The 22009-nt window shown below is 39.0% G+C and overlaps 3 protein-coding genes across 3 annotated transcripts; 2 read left to right on the top strand and 1 right to left on the bottom strand.

Moving 5' to 3' along the window:
• Nucleotides 1-2564: 2564 nt before the first annotated feature.
• On the top strand, nucleotides 2565-4585 carry MONOS_2870 (putative autotransporter beta-domain protein). Its single transcript, XM_067872822.1, has one exon. It carries the CDS (start codon nucleotides 2991-2993, stop codon nucleotides 3957-3959), a length of 969 nt encoding a protein of 322 aa, XP_067723132.1. The 5' UTR covers nucleotides 2565-2990; the 3' UTR covers nucleotides 3960-4585.
• A 271-nt stretch (nucleotides 4586-4856) lies between these two features.
• On the top strand, nucleotides 4857-13447 carry MONOS_2871 (uncharacterized protein; the record flags this gene model as incomplete). Its single annotated transcript, XM_067872823.1, has 1 exon — nucleotides 4857-13447. The coding sequence occupies one exon, from the start codon at nucleotides 4857-4859 to the stop codon at nucleotides 13032-13034; it is 8178 nt and encodes a 2725-aa protein (XP_067723131.1). The 3' UTR covers nucleotides 13035-13447.
• Nucleotides 13448-16134: 2687 nt separating this feature from the next.
• MONOS_2872 (uncharacterized protein) lies at nucleotides 16135-20414 on the bottom strand (the record flags this gene model as incomplete). The annotated part of the gene is made up of 1 exon (XM_067872824.1): nucleotides 16135-20414. One exon carries the CDS (start codon nucleotides 20412-20414, stop codon nucleotides 16410-16412), a length of 4005 nt encoding a protein of 1334 aa, XP_067723130.1. The 3' UTR covers nucleotides 16135-16409.
• Nucleotides 20415-22009: the final 1595 nt, after the last annotated feature.

The raw sequence follows: 22009 nt of genomic DNA, 5'->3' as shown, positions 1-22009 counted from the left end.
TGATATGTGTTTGGAGAAAAATTATTGGAATTTCTTCTTCTGAAGTAATTGAAAAATCGGTCTTGTCCGATATTTTTACACAATCAACATGTGTGATGATTTCAAAAGTCAAATGGAGCAAAATACGGGAAAAATCGGATGCAATCACATAAAAGATTGCACCACTCTTTGTAATTACATTCGATCGTGATTACACACGATGTTTCTTTTCAGAGAAAATAATTAAAAATTAATTAATTTATTTAATTGTTTTGGTTAGTTTTTCAATTTTTGAAAATGCTTCCCGCTACACTATTATCAATTGAAAAAATAACTTTTTTCATTAAAACACATTATTTCAACTTATAAAACATGATTTTAAAAATAATAATAAATAAATTGATTTATCAATGAAAAAATATTCATAATGAAATAAAATGTGATTATGCATTGGTGATTATTTTCGAAATCATAACATTTTTTAGAGTGTCCATTTTTCAAAGGTTGTTTGTCACAGGGAAGTGATTTTATCTTCAATTTGTGTATTTATCACAACTGTTTTAAAAGCAAATGTTAAAGCTGAAAAAAAAGAAGATATCTGAAAAAGCATTTTCATTTTAGTGCATGAATTTATTTTTGTTTAAAGGAAATTTTCAAACCGAAAATATTGAATGAAAAAATTTTGTTTCCAAAATAATCACACATATTTTCTGCCCTGCGATCACATGCGATTGAAAAAGAAGAAAAAATAGGTTAAAAATGTTATTGCACTCGAAAATGAGATTCAAATCGATGAAGATTCAGTTCAATGTGATTATATCCGCTTTTGAAAAAAGTTTATTATTTTAATAAAGTCAAACATTTCAATTCATATCACAAAAAATCTGTTTTTTTTTTTTTTTTTTTTTTTTTTTTTTTTTTTTTTTTTTCTGGATTCACATTAACACAAATTGATTTTTTTAAGGTTTTCTTTCTTTGATTAGTTATTTATCATTTTAAATAAAAATGAATGATAATTGATTTCAAAAGTTGACGTTTAAGTTGATATCCATGGAAAAATAATTCATCAAAGAAGTCATCACTATTTAGTTTTCATTTATCAATATTCAAAGTTTATTCACAAACAGAAAATTCAGAAAAAGAAAATACAGATTCAAAAACAGTCACACACATCTCATTGAAAACAGCAAAAATAAAATGGTTGAAAACTTTTATGTTATCTTGAATGGCGTTTTTTATGGAAATAGTTTTTCGTTAAAAATCTATTTCAAATTTTGCATTTGGGCTTGTTCAATAAATTATGTTGATTTCTCACTAATAAAAATTTTATATTCTTTGAATAAAAAACAGATTTATGAATGGCATATTTTGATCGATCAGTAATGGGTAAAAAGGATTTTGTAAATAATGGTAATTATAAAGCCTTTTATCGTTTTTTCATCATTTCGAATTTTGGAAAAATGCTGAAACTGTTGCTTTTGATATCAGCTGCTTTCGCAAATTCATTTCTGGAGCTTGAGCCAGAAAGAAGTGAATTCAACGCAAGCGCTGTCTATGAAAAAGGAAAGATCTGGAATGAATACCAGAACGTAGAATACAAGTTAACGGATGTTTATGATGAGGAGGATGAAACGGAAGAGATAGAAGCAATTCCGGAGAAAGATGAAGACGAGATCATTCAACTTTTTGAGGATCAAGATGAAGAGTATATTGATTTGGAAGAGGTCTTCAATGATGAGGGAGAAGAAGAAGAAAGCGAATTGGAGTTCGAATATGAAATATTTGAATTGGACGATGAATATTCTGGAGAAGAATTGGACGGTGCAAAGGCAGCTAAACCTAAGCCGAAGCCAGCACCGAAGCCGAAGCCAGCACCGAAGCCGAAGCCAGCACCAAAGCCAGCACCAAAGCCAGCACCAAAACCGAAACCAACTCCCAAACCAACTCCCAAACCAAAGCCGACCCCAAAGCCAACCCCAAAGCCGACCCCAAAGCCAACCCCAAAGCCGACCCCAAAGCCAACCCCAAAGCCGACCCCAAAGCCGACCCCAAAGCCGACCCCAAAGCCGACCCCAAAGCCGACCCCAAAGCCGACCCCAAAGCCGACTCCAAAGCCAACCCCAAAGCCGACCCCAAAGCCAACCCCAAAGCCGACCCCAAAGCCAACCCCAAAGCCGACCCCAAAGCCGACCCCAAAGCCGACCCCAAAGCCGACCCCAAAGCCGACCCCAAAGCCGACCCCAAAGCCGACCCCAAAGCCAACCCCAAAGCCGACTCCAAAGCCGACTCCAAAACCGACACCTAAACCAACACCTAAACCACAGCCAAAGCCACAACCAAAGCCGACTCCAAAGCCAACACCAAAACCAACACCGAAACCCACTCCAAAACCTACTCCCAAGCCAGCACCAAAACCAACCCCAAAACCAACCCCAAAACCAACCCCAAAACCAACCCCAAAACCAACCCCAAAACCAACCCCCAAACCAACCCCCAAACCAACTCCAAAGCCAACTCCAAAGCCAACTCCAAAGCCACAACCAAAGCCAACTCCCAAGCCGACTCCAAAACCGACTCCAAAGCCGACTCCAAAACCGACTCCAAAGCCAACTCCAAAACCGACACCCAAGCCAACTCCAAAACCGACACCCAAGCCAACTCCAAAGCCAACTCCCAAGCCAACTCCAAAACCGACACCCAAGCCAACTCCAAAACCGACACCCAAGCCAACTCCAAAACCGACACCCAAGCCAACTCCAAAACCGACACCCAAGCCAACTCCAAAACCGACACCCAAGCCAACTCCAAAACCGACACCCAAGCCAACTCCAAAACCGACACCCAAGCCAACTCCAAAACCGACACCCAAGCCAACTCCAAAACCGACACCCAAGCCAACTCCAAAACCGACACCGAAACCACAGCCAAAGCCACAACCAAAGCCACAGCCTCAGCCATCAAAGGATGTTTACATTGTGAAGAAAGGAGACACATTGTCAAAGATAGCTGCAATGTATCACACAACAGTTGCAGAATTGGCAAAATACAATCATATTGCCAATCCTAACAAGATATATGTTGGCCAGAAAATCAAAATTCCATCGAAGAAACCTCAACCACCAAAGCCTCAGCCACCAAAGCCTCAACCCCCGAAACCCCAACCTCCGAAGCCCCAGCCACAACCAAAGCCTCAACCAGAGCCAGTCCCCGAGCCTGAGCCAGACTATCCCGATGAACCAGACTATCCAGATGAGCCCGATGAGCCCGATGAGCCCGATGAGCCAGATTACCCTGACGAACCAGACTATCCCGATGAGCCCGACGAACCTGACTACCCTGAACCAGAGCCAGAACCCGAACCCGAACCAGAGCCAGAGCCAGAACCAGAACCAGAACCCGAACCAGAACCAGAGCCAGTGCCAGAGCCACCGAAGCCACGTCCAGAGCCCCCACACCCAAAGCCCTATCCAGCGCCGAACCCGCCGATTGAAGGAGGACATTACATTGAGCTGGAAGAAGGAGTGGAGGCGATTGTGGATGTGGAGTCGTATGACGATGGCGATTGCGTGTCGCTGGTGCAGCTCTTCTCTGATGTGGGTGCGACGAGCGAGTGGGTGGCAGGAGAGGCGATTACAAACACGTCGTTCCCGATTGACTCAGGCGCTGTGATTGCGACGTTTGTGAACGGGACATTCCCTGAGCGCATCGACGTGGAGGTTGAGGAGGAAGAAGTGGATCCTGTCACGAAGGAGACGAAGGTGGTGAAGAAGACTGTGAAGCGCACTCCAACCACTGCACACACCTGCTTCTTTGACCGGATGACTGAGGAAGGAATGGTGGTGGTGGAGCAATACCCAGCCACGAAGACAGTGAAGCGCACAGTGTATGGCTTCACTGGGAGAGGCGATGTGACTGACGCTGCTAGCTACTCAATCGTGAGGAACAAGGATGACATTGTCGATCCTGAACCAGCAGAGTAAAGAGAATTTTTTTTATTGTACATTTTTTATTTTTTATTTTTTTTAATTTTTTTGAAAAATATAATTTAATAGCAATTAGATCGATGATATTGTTCTCAATTATATTTTCAAGAAATCCTTTGTAGTTAAATATGTTTTTTGAGAGATATTGAAATTTGTTTTGAATTTTTATTTTCTGCAATTTTTATCGACGTCAGTTGCCAGACACAGAGTTTGTGTCAATAATGCGAACACTTAGAGAATTATTGAGGACTCTTTTTCTTTAATACTTCAACCAGGAAGAGTTGTTTTCAACGCTTTAATAATATGAGCGTAACTCATATTCTTGATGGTTATTACTTGTTTGAGGATTCTGTATAAATCATATTTCTATTTTTTAAATTTGCCAACGTTTTTTTCATTGGATAAATTCAACTGACAATAATTGAAGAATTGAAACATAATCTGGAATTATGCAGATGATGATAGAAGAAAAGCAAACTTTTTTTTGTTAAACAATTATGATTCTTACAACAGCTTTATGATTGAAAATCCAATTTGTGGAATGGGATATTTCTTTTTTTATCTTTTTTTTATTTTTCTTTTTTGATTGAAAGTCAATTTCATTAATAAAAATGAAAATTATTATCCACACATTGTTTTTCAAACAAGTCGATTGGGCAAAGATGAAGGATTTCAATTGAGAAACAATAAAGCGTGTAATTTTCAAAATTTCCGAAATCTGAACGAACAATTGTTGTAAAAAACAAAAACTATTTGTTTTCTATTATTGCATATTATAGGCTCAAAATAAAATATTAATGTTCTTAAAACAAATTCGTTTTTTCTTCGATCATTAATGACCCTTAATAATAATAAATCAAAGAAGAAAAAAAAAAGTCGATTTATCTCATCAAAATGAATCTAATGATGATTATTGCTGCAATGTTGATGAACATTATTAATTTGCATTGCTTATGCAACGATGCCACAAATGACAAAGTTGGAACAATTCCAGAATTAAATGTTTTGCAAATTATTCCTGCAAGTGATTGGACAACTTCAACTGAAGCTGAAAATAGTTACAATTTAAATGAAACTTATATACAAGCACAGCATGAACAGAAGAGTTCTGAACATGATGAATCTGAGGGATGGAAAGGAAAATGGAGAAAGAATCAAAACAACAGAATTGAATGTTCAAACACAAACACAAACAGGAATATCGTCAAAATTGAAGGAGACACATCATATATTAGCATCCACAATGAAAAGAAGATTGAAGAAGGAATTGAAGAAAGCGAGATGAATTGTCACATTATTCTGGGCAATTCATCTCTGTTGTGCATGAATTTGGGGATGAAGGCAAATGAAAATACAAGTTATTTAACCTTAAGAACTGAAAGTGTAGCGATGATTTCTGAGTGTCATCTTGAGGTCAGAAGCGGGATAAGTCCATTTGATTTGTATGGGAGTCGAATATCTCTGAATAACTTGACACTTCGATTTTGGAATGCACAACAAACTCAGATGCCTCCTCTTTTCTCCACGCAAATGAGTGGATCGAAAAGTCAGCCAATCAGTTGTGTTTCTGTTTGCTCGTCAGGCTTTTCTTCATTCCAGATGTCTTCTCCTCCATTTCTATTATCTTCCTTTATTGAGAGTGTTTCACTCACAAATTTGATTTTCACCAACATTTCAACAGTTCCAACACACAAAGGGATTCTTTTTGATTTGGGATGTGGATGTTCCACTCTGATGAATGGCTGCTCATTTTCATCAGTCTGTGATGTGTATGATGGAGGAATAGTTCCTTCTCTGAGCAATCCTTTGGCCTCTTTGACAGCCTCAAATACCTCTTTTGCTGGATGCACACGCACAGGAAATGTTGAATTCATTGGAAGCAAAGAAAGCCCATTGAAGCCAGGGAGACAGAATGAAACAGAAAATGGGCAAAACACATTTATTTGGTGCGAATGGAACAGATCGAGGACAACCGGATCAAGTAGTAATTACACTGATGGAACTTCAAATGGCGGGGCAATATTCATGCACACATTAACATCTGGTTCACTTTCCGTTTCTCACTGCGCATTCAACGAGTGTTCTTCTCATTGTTGTGGTGGAGGGATAATGTGCCACACAATCAAAGCAGCGACTATTGAAAGCAGCACTTTCAATTGCTGTGTCTCCACAAATCGATATGGAGGAGGTGTGTATTTATATGGCATTTTTTTGTGCACCCAGATAAGTGAATGCAAGTTCAAAAACTGTCAAGCGATTGGATTTGGAGGGGGATTAAAATTGGAATATTTTAATGTATCAGAAGGATGCATTGGAAATAAGAATGAAGGAGTGGAGAGTGCATGCGTGTTTGACTGCAGTTTCACAACATGTTCGATCACGAATACTGGTGGTGGAGGCATGTTTTGCCAAAGCGCTCCTGGTTCATTCAGAATGAAGAGCATTCAGTTTATCTTCTGCTCCACACGACAAGAGGGAGGAGGATTGTGTATTTATCCAAATCAAGCAACAGAACAAAATGATATTATTTATTATTATTTTTTGTTCTTTCATGAATGCAAGTGCAGTGATGCATCCGCTCAATGTGGTCATGATGTGATGTATTATGATGAAAATAATCTCTATTTATCAGAAAATAATCCATTCTATGAATGCTACACAACAAACACAGATGACCAGAGAATGTGCTACGGATATGATTTATCGAACTCTGGGAGTTGGATATTTCAGCTCACAGAAAAGAAGGAATGGCTGAAGAATGGAGTTCTTTTTCGACTTGTGGCAGCTGATGGAGGCATAGAAGATGAGTTGTGTGGAACTGATGAGTCAAGTGCATGCAAAACCATAGGTATTGCTGTCAATCGAAGCGTCACACAAACGAGCTTGATTGTCACCCTGATGGAAGGGAATCACAAAAAGGAAGAGACAACAGTTGAATCAAATTTGAATAAGATGAGAGTTGAAGGGAAAGGAAGAGAAACAAGCATTATTGGAACACATTCGCTTTCTTATCCTTCAACAACGCTGTTCAGCGTGGGGGGTGGGCAGCTGGAGATTCTTCATGTTGGGATCGACCACAACTCTGAACGAGATTCTTCACCGAATGTGTTTGCTGTTTCTGATGGGAGCGGGTCACTCTCATTAGAAGATGTGTTGATCTCGTCAAATGTTGCTGGAACGAATGTTATATCGTCATCTGTATTTGTGGTTGCGCTTTCACAGCTGAGGATGATTGATGTGGAGGTCAAAGATATGAAAGTGAATCAACCTCTGTTCTCAGAACCATCATCAGGAGAAGCTGAATCAGATGAGAGTTTTTTGTCAAATGTGACAATTCGGAATGTGAATCTGACTGAAGGAGATGGAGTGGTTGTGGCAAAGAGTGTGAATGGAGATGAGACATTTGCGGTGAGCAACACAACAATCGAGCAATGTGTGTGCGAGAATGGGAATGGAGGAGGAATATATGTTTGTTTGCAAGGAAATGGGAAAGCGGTTGTGAATGGAACAAGTTTGATTGATGGATGTGTCGCAATGGGTATTGAAGGAAATGGAGGGAGAGGAGGAGGATTATATGTGGTGATGGAGAGTGGGGGATCTGGGTTGACAATTGGAGAGAATGTTGAGTTTTCGAAAGTGAATGTGAATGTTGCAGAATATGGGAAGGATATGTTTGTTCATTGTGGGAGTGGTGTGTTTTTGGAGTCAAAAGTGAATACAAACACATTTGCATTTTTTGACACAAGCGAAATTCCGTCAGATGTGTTAAAACTGAGTGGGAGTGAAAATTGGGATGAAAGTGGAGTGATTCCACTGTTTGTGTATTTTCATTCATTAGGAACGAAAATAATTGTTGATGGGAGCGGAGGAAATGGAATGGATCACAATCGATGTGGATTCGAAGAGTTTGGCTGCTTGACAGTTGATTATTGTGCAAACTCAAGATTGAGTGAAAATGTGAAAGAAATAGAGATTGTCTCATCTTCGTCAATAAAGGATGAAATTGAATTTTCTTCATTTGATGTAATAATTTCAGGCAGAATAATATCATCGGAAGAGGAGGAAGAGAGGATGGAGGTGTATGTGAGTGATGGAGGATCAGATACACAAGATTGTCTTGTTGGATGTTCGAGTTCACTGACAATGAGCAGACTTTCATTTGTTGTGAAAGGTCAGTTGAATTCAAGGAGAAGTGCATTCATTCACTCAATATCAACACTCAGCGTGACGAACTGTTCAGTCTCATTTGAAAGTGGGGCATTTTCAAGTGGAAAGATAGGATACAACATTATTGATATGACAGGAGGTGATCTGATTGTTGATGGGTTTGTGATGGAAAGTGGAGTGATAATGAATGGGAAATCGCCAATATCAATGACAAGTGGAGTTCAATTGGAGATTTTGAACAGCAGGGTGAGTGGAGTGGAAGTGACAGGCGGAATTGGAGGAGGATGTTTGAATGTTGGGATGAAGGAAGGAGGAAGTTCAAAAATTGAAGAATGCAATATATCATCAGTGTGTTCAGATGGAAGTGGGATGAAAGGAGGAGGGATGATGATTTCAGTGGGGAAGGGAGGGAGTTTGGAGATGAAAAATGTGAACTTATCAAGATGTGAAGTGCCAACAGAGGATGTTGAGAATGGAGGAAGAGGAATGGGAGGAGGGATGTTTTTGAAGCTGCCAGATGAAATGGGATCATTTGTTTTAGAAGGAATGACATTTGAGGGATGCAATGCCTGGAAGGGGAAGAATGTGTTTGTTTCAGGATGGGATCTGAGAGAGATTGTGAAAAAGGAGCACCTGAAATGGGAGATGAGTTTAGAGGAATTGGGATCGTTGGATGAGCTGTGTGGATGGGAGAGGAAGACAACAGGAGAGGAGGGATATGTGATTCCACTTGTTGTGTATTTGTGGAGTAATTGGAGCGGAAATGGGTTTGTTTCGAGAGAGAAAGGAGGAGACTTCAGTGGGTGTGGGTTTTCAGAAGCACCATGCTCATCAGTTGATCACTTGATATCGCTGAGATATGAGTCACTTGGAGAAGGCGAGTCACATATCAAGATTGTTGGATCAGGATTGCTCCAGAAATCAATATCATTTTTATCATCATCATCGTCATTATCAATAACTCCAGTTGTGTCAATTGAAGGAGATATTGAAGGAACAGTTTTGAAAGTGAGTGAAGGAGGGGGAATGATAACATCGAATGTTGTTGCTTCATTCACGAATTTGTCATTTTCTCTGCCAAATGAACTTGTTTCTCGTTCATCGCTCATTCACTCGACTTCATCATCAGCAACATCACTTTCAATCAAGAGGTGCTCATTTGTTTGTGAGGATTCAGCAAAGGAAACGAAATATTGTCTGATAAAAGCAGATGGAGGGAGTGTGGCGATTGAGGATTTTGCTCTTTCTCAGTTCAATCTGGCAAAAGGGTTTGTCGAATTCACAGCAGATGTGAAGAGTATTGATGCGATGAATGTGTCAGTTTCGAACACAACAATCTCAGGAAGCAGTCTGATATCGCTGAGTCAGCCATCCCCAACAAATGTGTTGATCAACAAAGCAAGAGAGAACACAAAACAAATTGTGAGGGTGAACAGCTCCTCATTTGTGAACATCACATGTGTGGAGAACAGGGCATGTGTGACGAGTGTGGGATCGTTCTTGAATGGAATGGAATGTGAAATTGAAGGGTGTGTGCTGACGAAGTGCATGAGCGAGAGAAGCTTGGAAGGAGGAGGGATGAAGATGCTGATGAAGAGAGGCGAGTCAGAGGTGAAAGTGAGTGGGTGTTCGTTTGGGATGTGTGTGTGCTCGACAGGGAATGGAAGGGGAGGAGGGATGATGATTGATGCACTTGATCCGAATGTGGAGCACGTAAACACCGAAATGCCACCACTTGGGCTGAGATTGGAGAACATCCGATTCATGATGAATGATGCGTTTGTGGGGAAGGATGTGTTCATCCGATGTGACTCGATTGACTTGCAGCTGAATGAAAGACTGTTTGGACTGGACTTCAGCCAGGAGGCGCTGAAGGGGAAGGACTCGATGTGTGGGAGTGATGGAGAAGGGAAAGTTGATGTTGATCTGATCCCACTGATCACATTCTATTATTCTTCACAGGTGTTTGTGTGTGTGAATGGGAGTGACAGCAGGCAGTGTGGAGCACAGAACAATCCGTGTGAGAGCATTGGAAATGCTGTGCAGCACATTCAACGAAGTGTTGTAAATGTGATTCTTATTGATGGAGAAGGGATGATGGGAGAGGAATGTGTGATTGGGGATGTGAGGATGGTGTCGATGGGGAGGGAGAAGGCGACAGTGCATTTTGAGGGGAAGATGGAGGAAAGAGGAGAGGAGAGGAGCATGATGGTGTTTGTGAATGAGAGTGTGGTGGAGAGGTGTTTGTTTGTGTTTGGAGAGATGTTTGAGAGCACACAGAAATATGTTGTGAAAGTGAAGGAGGGGCGGATGGTGATGAATGAATGCTCATTTGAGGGTTCGTCCAGTGGGATGGGAAAGAGGCTGAAGAGCACGCTGGTTGGAGTGGAGGGAGGAGAGATGGAGATGGCAAGATGCACAATCAGGCACATTCGTCATTGCGGCAGATTGGTTGTGTTCTGTGGAGAATCGCTTGTTGTGATGGATGAGACAAGGATTTGGGATGTGGAATCAGAGGGAGATGTGGTTGTTGTGGAAGGGGAGGCGAGAGTGAGTGTGAAAGAAGTGGGGATGGAGAACATAACAATAATTGGGGAGTGGAGTGTGATGGTGACGAGAGGGTGTGGAGATGGGAATCTGTCAAACTGCACATTCAGTGGATGTGAGAGTGGAAGAGAGAAGGGAGGGATTGTTCTGTTGAGCAGTTGTGAGGATGTGAGGATTGAGATGTGTGATGTGTGTGGAGGAGTGGACAAGGCAGATGAAGAAAGAAAATTAATGGAGATGAATGAGAAGGAGGGAAGAGAAAGGATATGCAAGTGGAATGGATCGATTGTTGGGATTGAGAAGAGCAGGGTTGTGATGAAGGATACGAGGATTCGGGAGAGTGGAAAAGGGGGATTGTCTGTGAGTGGGAGGAGTGTGACGATTGAGAAAGGAGAGTTTGAGAACAACAATCCCTTCATTGAAAAATATCCATCAGTGAGAAGAAACATCCTTTGCTCTGATTCTGCTTCATTGACCATCTCCAGTTTGAAAGGAGGAGATGGATTGATGCCCAATTCTTCTCTTTGGATTTTGAATGATGGATGCACCCTTGGAGGAATTGCTGGAGAAAGGTCATCTTCTTTTTTCATTCCAAAGCTCGAAGAGGTTTCGGTGAATGAAAATGGTGGTAATGTTGTTGTGAAATTCAAGGGATCTCTTTTTGTGCCATGTGACTTGTCATTCAGAGTTGTGTATGAAACAGGGGATGTGGAGTTGGTTGAGACATATCAATTTGAGGAAGACAGTTTTGTTTCAGAAGCAGAAGTGATTGAAAGAATCCCATCAGAAAATATTTCATTGGCTTCAGATGAAGCAGAGGTGTCAGTGATGATTTTGTTTGGGAAGCCATTGGCAGAGACTTCTCCACAGATATTGAAGAACAAAACAGAACCAAAGACTGGAGATGAAAAAGTTGTTAAAGGAGGGAAAGAAGGGAAATCTTATTGGTTATTGATTGTGATTGTTCTTGTTATTATGTTTTTGATTGTTCTTATTGTATCTGTTGTTTTGGCTGTCCGATGGAGGAAGGCGAAGAATGAAGCGAAAGATTTGAGAGAGATTGTTAATGATAACATCAGAAAGGATCCGAAGGCGTTCGAGATGGTGACGATGGAGATGTCACCTGAAGAGCAGTGGAGAAGAGCAGAGAGGGAGGAAGAGAAGAAGAACGAAGAGAAGTTCAAGAAGAGGGTGTATGAGAAAAGTTTTGGACATTCGGAGTCGTCGGAGCATCTTCTGTCTGAGAGTGGATCGACTGAATACATCCTTGGAAGGGACTCAGATAAGATCCCTGATTGGGCATTAGAAAAGGAGGAGGAAGAAGAGATAATAAAGAGAACACCTTCTCCATCCGTATCATCCACTTCAACAACTGATTCAGATTCAACTTTTGTTCGAGGGGAAGATCTGTGCCCAACCACCTCATCGATGTCAAACTTGGTGGATGCAATGGCCTGCTCTTCTCCTCATGAGAAGCTGATTGTGGATCTGAGGGATTCTTTGTTCATGTTGCTGCATGGACGGAATAAGACAAAGGAGATGGCCATTGGAACACTGCAGGAGAGGGAGCAGACAGCTGCCCAAATCCTGTTCTGGGTTGCGAATGGAGCTCTCCACTCGTTTGATGAAATAGAAAATCCTCTTTCATCTTTCGAAAATCTGAATCCTCATATTGTTCTCTTCTCGGAGCACATGGTCATTTGCATTGCTCTCCACTCAGACTGCTCATCAGATGATTCAGATTCATCATCCATCTCTTCATTAACCATTGTTTCTTCTTCTTCCAATATTTCACTGATGAGCGAGAGATTCACCGACTCGCCACCTCCTTCATCAGCGTTTGAGGAGGATGATGATTTCAAAAAAGAGTGCTTGAGGTGGAAGGCGCCTGAATTACTGATGAACAAGAAGATGGGAGCAACAAAGGAGTCAGTTGTGTTTTCGATCGGGATGATGCTGTGGGAGTGCCTGACTCTGGATATCCCGTTTGGAGAATATGATGCCGAGACAGCTGGACAGAAGATAACATTTGGAGAAAGGCCATCGCGAAAGATGATTGCAGGAAGGGGAATGGATGAGGTTGTTGGAAGCTGCTGGGAAGAGGAGGCGAGCAAGAGGATGGGGCTGCTTGAGGTGAAGAAGGAGCTGTTTTCGCACTTTCCAGCGAATGCAATTGTGATGACAGCCTCAGATGCAATTGCATATGCTGAGAGCTCAGAAAGTGAGACAAATGATGAAAAGGAAGGGACAATCATCCAACAAACAACAACAACAACAAATACAGTCACCACAACTTCATCAGCAACACCAGAGTCAAAGTTAACTCCAAACACAGGAGAAAATGGAAAGAGCCTATGAATTGGTTGATTGAATAATTTTGAGAGGAGAAAAAGTTTTGTTTTTGCATTGTTTTGAATTGAGTATTCATTAGAATTTTTAAGTCAATTTTGTGTTTGTGTTTGTTTTTTGTTTTTGTTTGTTTTGAATAATTCTCAGTTTCTTTCCTTCTTGATGTAATTCCAATCCATTTAGCGTGTCAGCACCTCTGTCTTGTTTTGTGCAAGAAAATATTTTTTTTTTCATTTGTATATAGTCAAATATTTATCAATATTTGTGTGATAAAATATTTTTATTTGCTTGTGTTTTTGCAGCTGAGTGTTTTTTGTTGCATATGTATGTATTTTTGATACTTTATCTGTTTTTATGTTTGCATTTGTGAATGGTTTTCATTTCAAAAAATACAACACCAGCACTTTATTATTTCACAAAAACATTCCATTTGATAATTTATTATGTTTGTTTGTTGGCTTCTGAATATCATACAAACATTGTTCAAAGTGTTCTTTTTGGGGAGAAGCAAATTGAAGAAAATGTTGCAAATGATGGACTCATTCAATCGGAATAGATTCAGATGTTTTCTTATAAATAAATGATATTGTTTCAGATATATTTTCCTTTTTGTTTGATAGCACAAAGTGATTGTTTTCTGAAAACTCTTTTTCAGACAAGCAGTTTCAATGGAACCAAGCAAGAGATGATTATTGAAGAAGTGCGAAGGGATGCTATTCAAGATGATAGAGAAAGAAAATTATATCATCCCCTGCGAAGATGTTTTCAATGAACTTTAAAAACAATGAGAGAAAGGAAAATTTCAGTCGAATATCCTGTTCTCCTTTTTGGTCACATTTGTCATAACAAATACCATTTTGAAACATTGACAGAATTATTCAACTAATTCCAGTGAGTTAATTTAACAAAAGAATGATAATAGAAGAAGAAGGTGGAACAATAGAGAGGAATGAAAAAATGGTTATTTGCCCTTATGGGTGCTCTCTATTTCTATTATTTTAGAGATGTTTCTTTTCAATGAAAGTTCTCTTCAAGCACATCGCTCGCCTGTTGAAATATGTATAAAAAAGAATGATGGAATAAAGAACATCAAAGTTATTGAAATGGTAAATTTGTTTTGATTAGCATTGCCACTGATAAAGTGTGAGAAAGATAGTATTTTTTTTCAAAAAAGAGAAAAATTTTGCATGAAAAAAAAAAAAAAAAACTTGAAGTTTGATGTGTCAAAAGAGCTGTTCAAGAATGAGACAAGCGAAGCTTTCAAGAATCATCAGGAACACAAGTTACTGATTCGTCTTGAATATTAACATATTTGTTAGCTTTCACTTGAAGAATGTCAAAGGAAATGGAAATGGGAAAGCACAGGCGTGAACGTGCTCCATTTCTTAAAGGAATCAGCAGGAGAACTGGAAGAGCTTAAAAGGAGTCGTGTTCAAAGAAAAGAGATAAACTGAATAATGAAGAAGGAAAAGAAAAAATGAAGACAAAAAAGATGTGGAACACAAGACTTGAGACATTTCATAGGCTTTTCCAGATGAAGAGCAAAGAAATCACAAAGCCACTTTCAAGCGTGGTGAAGCTTTGCAGAACAACGAGGAAGTGTGGTGGTGAAATATTCCTTTGAAAAATGTTTGCTTCCTTTTGAGAGCGATTTGAACGAGTGTGTCAAAAACGGAGGAATTTCTTTTGAAAAGCTGGGTGATTGAAAAAAGTTTTGGAGGAACAAATGAAATTGTTTCTGAAATAAGATATGACCTCTCATTTTGTGAGAGGTACTGAGAAGCTTTCTGTTTGTTTGTCCTTATCAACAATTGTTCAAGACAATGAAAGATGAAAAAAAAAAGATTGAAGATAAATTGCGGAAAAACAAGAAGAGGAAGAGGATGAAGAAATAATTTTCTTTTTCTTCAAGAAAATAGTTTTTTGTTCTTGCATATGAGTTTTTCTTTGAGTTTTCCTTCAACTGACGATGAAATATTGACAATTTTTGATTTTATTTTTCCTTGTTATTCAAAAACGTTTCTTTTCATTGACTTGTTTTATTTGATTTTGAAATAAGTTGTTAACAAGTGTGGGACTTGAAGGGAAATCTCTCAAATCATTTGCTTTCAAACATATTTAAAAATATTTGGTAATCTTGAAAATAATTTTTTTTGTAAATTAATTGTAAATTGAAATCGAAAAGAGCAAGAAATGCAAATTCAACACGAAAGAAAACTAACCAAATGTGAATTGACTTTTTCAATAGTGAACAACAATAATGCTTGCAATAAAACATCAATAAAAATTGTCAAAAAAAGAAAAAAGAAAAAAGAAAATTACTTTGAAGTTGAAGTGGAAGCAGAGAAACATTTAACTTCATTAATGCTCAATCTTCATAAACATATAGAAATAATTATTGACAAAAAATTGGAGTTGAAAACATACAAATAAAAGAAATGTTTAATCAGACAAATAAAACACAGCACAAGAATCTTGATAGAAAGCATGAAACAAGACAATTTCAAATGAAATCACAACCTGGCTCATTTGTTCCAACTACAAAAATAAAAATCTTCAATTCCGATAAAATGCTCATTTAACTTTTAAAAAACGAATGAAAATGAAAAAGCGCACAAAATTGAAGATGAATAAAACAGAAGAATTTCAAAATATGTCCAACAACGAAAAAAGCACAAACGAAAAATCACACATATTTCATATAAATCAATTCTGTTAAGAATATCATATTTCACAAAAGAAAACAGTATTGTAATACATATCAGAAAAAACATAGAAAATGCTCAACTTCAGCTGCTCAACATATAAAAGTTGGTTTCTTCAAAAGAAACACGAAAATACTTCAAAAAAGAAAAGAAAATGAAAGCTGTTAAAATTTATGGAAGAAGATATGATTTGTTGGAGGAAATCGAATAAAACTCACTTTTTTTGAATGAAAGTTCAATAAATTTTCTGAATTCCACAAAAACAACAGCTCAAACAGATCAAATGATTGGCCAATTGAAACTTTTCGTTCTACCCGATAGAATTCTCATTCTTCTCGAATGATCCCTTTGGCTTTGAATCTTTTGTTGTTAAATTTATTCTCTCTTTCCTCGAATTTCTCTCCTTTTTCGTAATATTCTTCTGAATTGCTTCAAAGCTCTTCTTTTTCTCCAATTCACAGAATGTTTTTGTCAAGCAAAAAATTTAATAACACTTTTCCTTCCTTTTTCAAAAGATTCTGTTCTTCTTCATTCAACAAAGCCAGCTTTTTGGGTAATTGCTCACTTTTCGATGAAACACAACAAACAGCAGGAGAAGATGGAAAAGACAGACAAAATTCAACACGCGTTGCTCAAAAACACCATTCCCTTTCATTCCCAATTCACAACATTTCTGCTGTTACAAATCATCCAACATTTCGTTTTCTTCATTTCCTTCTTCTTCTTCTTCATTTTCCTCTTCCTCTTCAGTTCTTTCACATTTCTTTGCTTTCTTCTTCTTCTTCTTCTTTCTCTTTTTCGTTGTCTGTTCTTCTTCTTCTTCCATCTCATCATTTTCTTCTTCTTCTTCTTCATTTTCATGTTCATCATTTGCTTTCAAATGTTTTTGTTTTTTCCCTTTCCTTCTTTTCCCCTTCTTCCCCTTATTTTTCTCTTTCTGCCTTGTTGCTGTTTCATTGACATTCTCATAGACCATTCCCCTTTCATCCATTTCACTGTATGACAGCTGATGCAAAATGTTTCCTTCTGCAACAACTCCTGCTGAATGCACTGCCAATCCATTTGCTTGCCATCCGCCTTCATTCCACTCACACGAAGCAGTCGACGAAGGCAAAATCTGCCTCACAATGTCTTCAACAAATGAATCTCCCAACATTTCATTTTCTGCTCTTTGCTCAAAATGAACTGCTGATTCATTCAATCTGCCTGGCATGCTGTTCAAGTGTTGTGTGATTGATGCATTTTCATTCGAAAGAAGAGCAGCACTCGACAAATTGCTTCTGAATGAATTTGCTCCGTTTTCCCAATTCGGCTTCAAAAATTCAACTGCCTTGGTTGCTTTTGATGTTTGGCTTCTGCAATGCTCATCATCACAAGCTCTGCCACTCTGTTGTTTCATCGACTCTTTCAAATGCTTTTCATTTTCTGTGTTATTCATTTGCTTATTTTTCAAGAAGTTGCCTTCATTCTCTTCTGCCTCTGACTTCAGCACGAAAACTGATTGAGTTGTTGCTCCAAGATCATAAATTGGAACAGGCTGCACATTTCGCTCTGAATGTGCCTCCATCACTGGATTTCTCATCATTCTGCCTTCTTCTTTAAGCACCTCCTGTTTCTCTCTCTTTTCATCTGCCTCTTCTTTCTCATCCGTCTCATCTTCCTCTCCAATATCGATCCACTCCTTTGATCCCCTCTTCTTCTTCCTCTGCTTCTTCTGAACCACAACCAGAATCGCATACACTGCCACAACAGCAATCGCCACACCACCAACAGCCACAACAACAATCCACCAAGCAAACTGCTTCGGCTGTTCTGCGCTGCCCTCGCCGCTTCCCCTCGCTGAGCCTGACATGTTCTGCACAAGAACGCATTCTGTCTTCACAACACAGCCTCCACTCCCATCCTCCCCAGAAATCGTGTCTTCTCTCAGCTTCAGCACTGCCCGAACATAAATCTGCATTTCTGTTCCGCCAAACAGAGACAGCAGCTGACTCTTCCGCACTTCCACCACAACTTCCTCCGCCTGCTCAAAAGTGCTCCTCCAAAACGGCATCCGGGTCACCTGCTTTTCGGCTGTTGCATTCGACGCATCCATCCCCCAGCACTCGAACGACACGAGACACGGAAGAAGATTCCTTCCAGTGAAATGAACAGAAATGTCTTCTTCGTCTTCGCTCCGAACATTCCCCGAAATATGTGGCCGGCAGAACAGATACACTTTTTGAGGAAATTCCCTCAGCTCTTCTTCAGCAAGATGGCAGCCTTCGTCTCTTGTCGAGTCGAAAATCCCTCTGACAGTGCATTGATTGCTCTGCATCCACATTTCCAGATACTCCCCTTCGCCCAGACGATCTGGATCTCTTCTGCCAGTCTCATCGATATATGAACGGATTTCAAGCTCGCCCCTCTCACACAAAACGTTCCGCTGCACTGAAATATAATTTGCTGAGTCTGTTGCGTTGCCCACAAACGAAACGTCATCAAGAACTGTTTTCCCTTCAACCACTTTCAAAGCTCCAAAAGACGAATTTGTAAATATGACATAAGAGATATTTGTTGTGCAATTCTTAAAGGAAAAAGCTGCTCTCTCAAATTGGCAGCTCAAATGTTCTTCTTCTTCTTTCCCGTTTTCTTCATAATTCTCATTCTCAGCCGCTTTCGTTCCTGCTGCTAAATTGCTTGAGCCAATCATATTTATTGAACTCAGCGAAATATTGCTGTTCTCAATATTCAGCAAAGTTCCTCCACTTTCACGAATTTGCGCAGAGAGAATATTTGAATAGTGAATATCAAAATCCACATAGTTAGCTCGGATCAATGAGGCAAAATTGTTTACAAAGAAATTACTTATATCGAGAAATAATATGGTAATGCTTGACATTAATAAGGGACCTGCACCAGCAAATAAAAATGGTGACACAGCAAATGTGACGCAATTGCTGTCATCCAAACATTCAACATTAAACATATGAATATCACCATGTGTCGCCTTCACAAGATGTATCTTCACGGGAATATCTCCAAATAGTGGACGGACAAAGCTAACACGTTCCAAGTGAATGCATTCAGAATTATAACCAGTTGCAATCAACGCAAATCCTGCATCATCTGTCGTTGTGCTGCCAGCCTGATTCCTGTCCAAAGTTGCTGGAAACTGGAAAGCCAATCTTTCAAAATGAACAAAATGCTCACATGTGAACAGATCGTGCTCTGACTGAATATTGCAATCTATTGCAACTGTTTCATTATATCCCCCGTTTGCTGAAAATCCTCTAATGCTCATATTTCTGGCTTTGCTAAATGTCACAACTTCTGCTTTCAAAGCACCTGAACCCTTCAACACGGAAATATTAAGTTCGGTTTTTCCTTCCGCTAATTTCTCATATGCATCTTTCAAACTGCCTATCGGCTCTTCCTTTGTCAGACCATTGCCACGTCCCCCATTCTTCGCATATACACAGGTTATGTTTGGAGGTGACAGCTGAGGATCAAAATATGTTGATGTGAAATCGACATCATTTCCATCTGCTCCTTTTGCTGCAACAAACCACAAATGAAATGCACATATGTAATCGGCTGCAAAACTTCGCTTCATAGCTGCTGCTATCTCCTCATGAAGGCTCACTGGCACATCCAAATACAATCCTGTGTTCTTGATTGAATCCCATTCTCCTACAGCACAACCAGTGAATACCAAATTCTCTTTTGTTGCTGGCCAACTCAATCTGCTCGCTTCCCAAATTCCCGTCATCTTCAAATAGATTCCTCCTGATTTTCCATTTTCGCAGGTGCATGTGGTGAATGTTGTTGGGCCTGTATTTCTTATCCAAAATATGCTGTCTGCTGAGACGCTTTCAACATATAATGCTCCACTTGTTGCTGTTGTTGTACCGCTTGAAACGCATCCTGTGAAAGTGCAATAGTCCAATGAAATCTCAATTTTATTTGTACTTGAGATTTTCACCACAGAATTTGAACTTGATGTAATCTTTCTTAAATTCAATGATGCCAATGAAACTCTTGCTGCTCCATCCACCAAAAATGGTGTTTCTGTAAATGTTGCAGTATTCGTTTCATCAGTGCACTCAACAGTATCCATAGCAAATGATCCTGCACTCACTTTCACAAGATGAATTTCAACTTCTCCTGTTGTTGGTCGAACAAAGTCACAGTTTTCAATCCGTAGAAAAGCTGATCCTGCTTCATTTTCTGTTCCTGCCACAGCATGAATAAGCGCGAATGGGCCGGCATTTGTTCTCAATCCACAGCCATACGGTACCAGCGTTGTTGGGAAGTCGAATATTAAATATTTGAACATCACAATTTGTTTGCACTCAAACAGATTACAATATGATTTTGCATCGCAATCTATCTCAACTTTTTCGTTTGTTCCATCTGCATTAGTTATTCCTTCAATCGTGATTCCTGTTGACTTATCGAATGTTATTGCTTCAGCTTTAAGGGCATCGCCTTTGATAACTTTAATGGTAAACATTTGATTGCTTGTTTCTGCAAGCAAGTCATACGCTCCTTTCAAACTTCCAACAGGTGAATCAAATGTCTTTCCATTTCCCCCTGTTGCCCCGCTTTTGACAAACACAGTTGTCGCCGTATTCGCTGGATCTGTTGTTTGCGACAAAACAGAAAATGCAACAAATATCACAGATACACACTGCACAAGCATGATTTGATTTTTCTAACAATTCAAATATTTCAATTATTCACTGATTGATCAAAACAACAAAAGAACTCATTTACCTACAACATGTCTTATTATATGATGGGTTCGATGTTTTTTGTGTTTTCTGATTCTGTTTACCATATTTTTATATTCATTGTTAGAAAAATAAAATGACTCGATTTCAACAATGATTTCAGTTAATTTGAGGACTTTTTTTGATAAACTTTTCTTAGTATTTATTTTCCATAAAGATTTCGAGAAAACCACCTCGGGTATTTTGAAAGTTTGAACCTTTTTATTTCATTTTTGTTGCTCTGATTCATTTTTCATTCAAAATCAAACAAAATGTTAATGAAGAAAACATGTGAAAATCGTCATTTTCCCCATCTTCCTTCGGTTGTTATCAATTTTCCTCGGACATCTGAAAAGTCATATTTTTTGATATAATCATTTTTCTTGAAGCGTTGATTTTGCTTCTCCTCGAAGCATTTTTTCTTCAGAAATAATTTGCTTTATTCAAGGAATTTTGCAATTCAGCTGCACTACGGCTGCTTATGGGCGCATTCTTTCGCCAAATGTGTTCAAGGAGTTGCAAAAAAGTTGGTTTATTCTTCTGATACAAGTTCGCAAACGGAAATTTCATATTTAAATGTTTTACTGCTCTTTTTTGGAGTTATTTTCCAGAGCAGATGGGAAACGAATTCAACTTGATTGAAAATAACCTGTTTTCTATTCAATAATTGTCGCATTGCAAATCATTTCAATCGACGCAGCTCCAACATCGAATTTACAGCTGTGAAATATTTGCTATTACAACGCATTCGCAATGCGGTGAACACGATAACTGTTCTGTTGGATATTGAAGTGCTTGGTAATTATGACCTTTTTATCCTCAGTTTCAATTTTGATAAATTCAAATGTGCGTCTGTGAAGTCTGAAACGAGTGATATTCAAGTTGCTGAGCAAAGAAGAAAGCAGTTGAATTTTCTGTGCTGTCATTCGGAGGGAAAGGACAAATGCAGCAAACATTTCAATGAAACAGGATAACAGATGTGCCAAGTGATCTATCAGAGATGCAATTTGCATTTCAGTTGCTCAAATGACAAATGAAGATGAGCATTTCAACGGAAAAAAGAAAATGACTGTTTTTGCTGTTTATATCAGCTTGCTAGCACAGCAGATAGACAACAGCGACACTTTGCTGCAAAGCTGCCGTTCTTTCATTGAATAGCTCTTTCAAATGCAAACTTTATTTTCTATCATTTTATTTTTGTTTTGTTTTGTTTAGTTTTATTTTATTGCCTTTCTGTTTGTTTGTTATCCGCCAGAAAGCAATGAGTGAATGCTGATTGGCACTCTTCGCTGTGCGTATCAAGTCGATTCCTGTGCTCTGACTTGGAATGATTCTTTCACAAAATGGGTGATGATGCTTCTCTCTTCTTTGCATCAGCATTAATATTCATTCCATTTTCTGAGATGGAAAAAAAGAAAAGAAAAGAAAAGAAACATATTCTTTTTTCGTGTCTTTTTTTTATCCAACAAATTCATCGACTGCATCTTCTTTTCCATTCAACAGCTTTTCATCTTCTGTCATTGCA

The sequence above is a fragment of the Monocercomonoides exilis genome, assembly GCF_001643675.1.
Source record: "Monocercomonoides exilis strain PA203 chromosome Unknown scaffold38-1042076, whole genome shotgun sequence".
Classification (NCBI taxonomy): Eukaryota; Preaxostyla; order Oxymonadida; family Polymastigidae; genus Monocercomonoides; species Monocercomonoides exilis.
The sequence above is the reverse complement of the archived record's forward strand: the minus strand, read 5'-3'. Positions and strand labels throughout refer to the sequence as shown.

Bases quoted from the DNA above. Each gene is read 5' to 3' on its own strand.
- MONOS_2870 (XM_067872822.1), top strand. From the start codon at position 2,991: ATGTATCACACAACAGTTGCAGAATTGGCAAAATACAATCATATTGCC.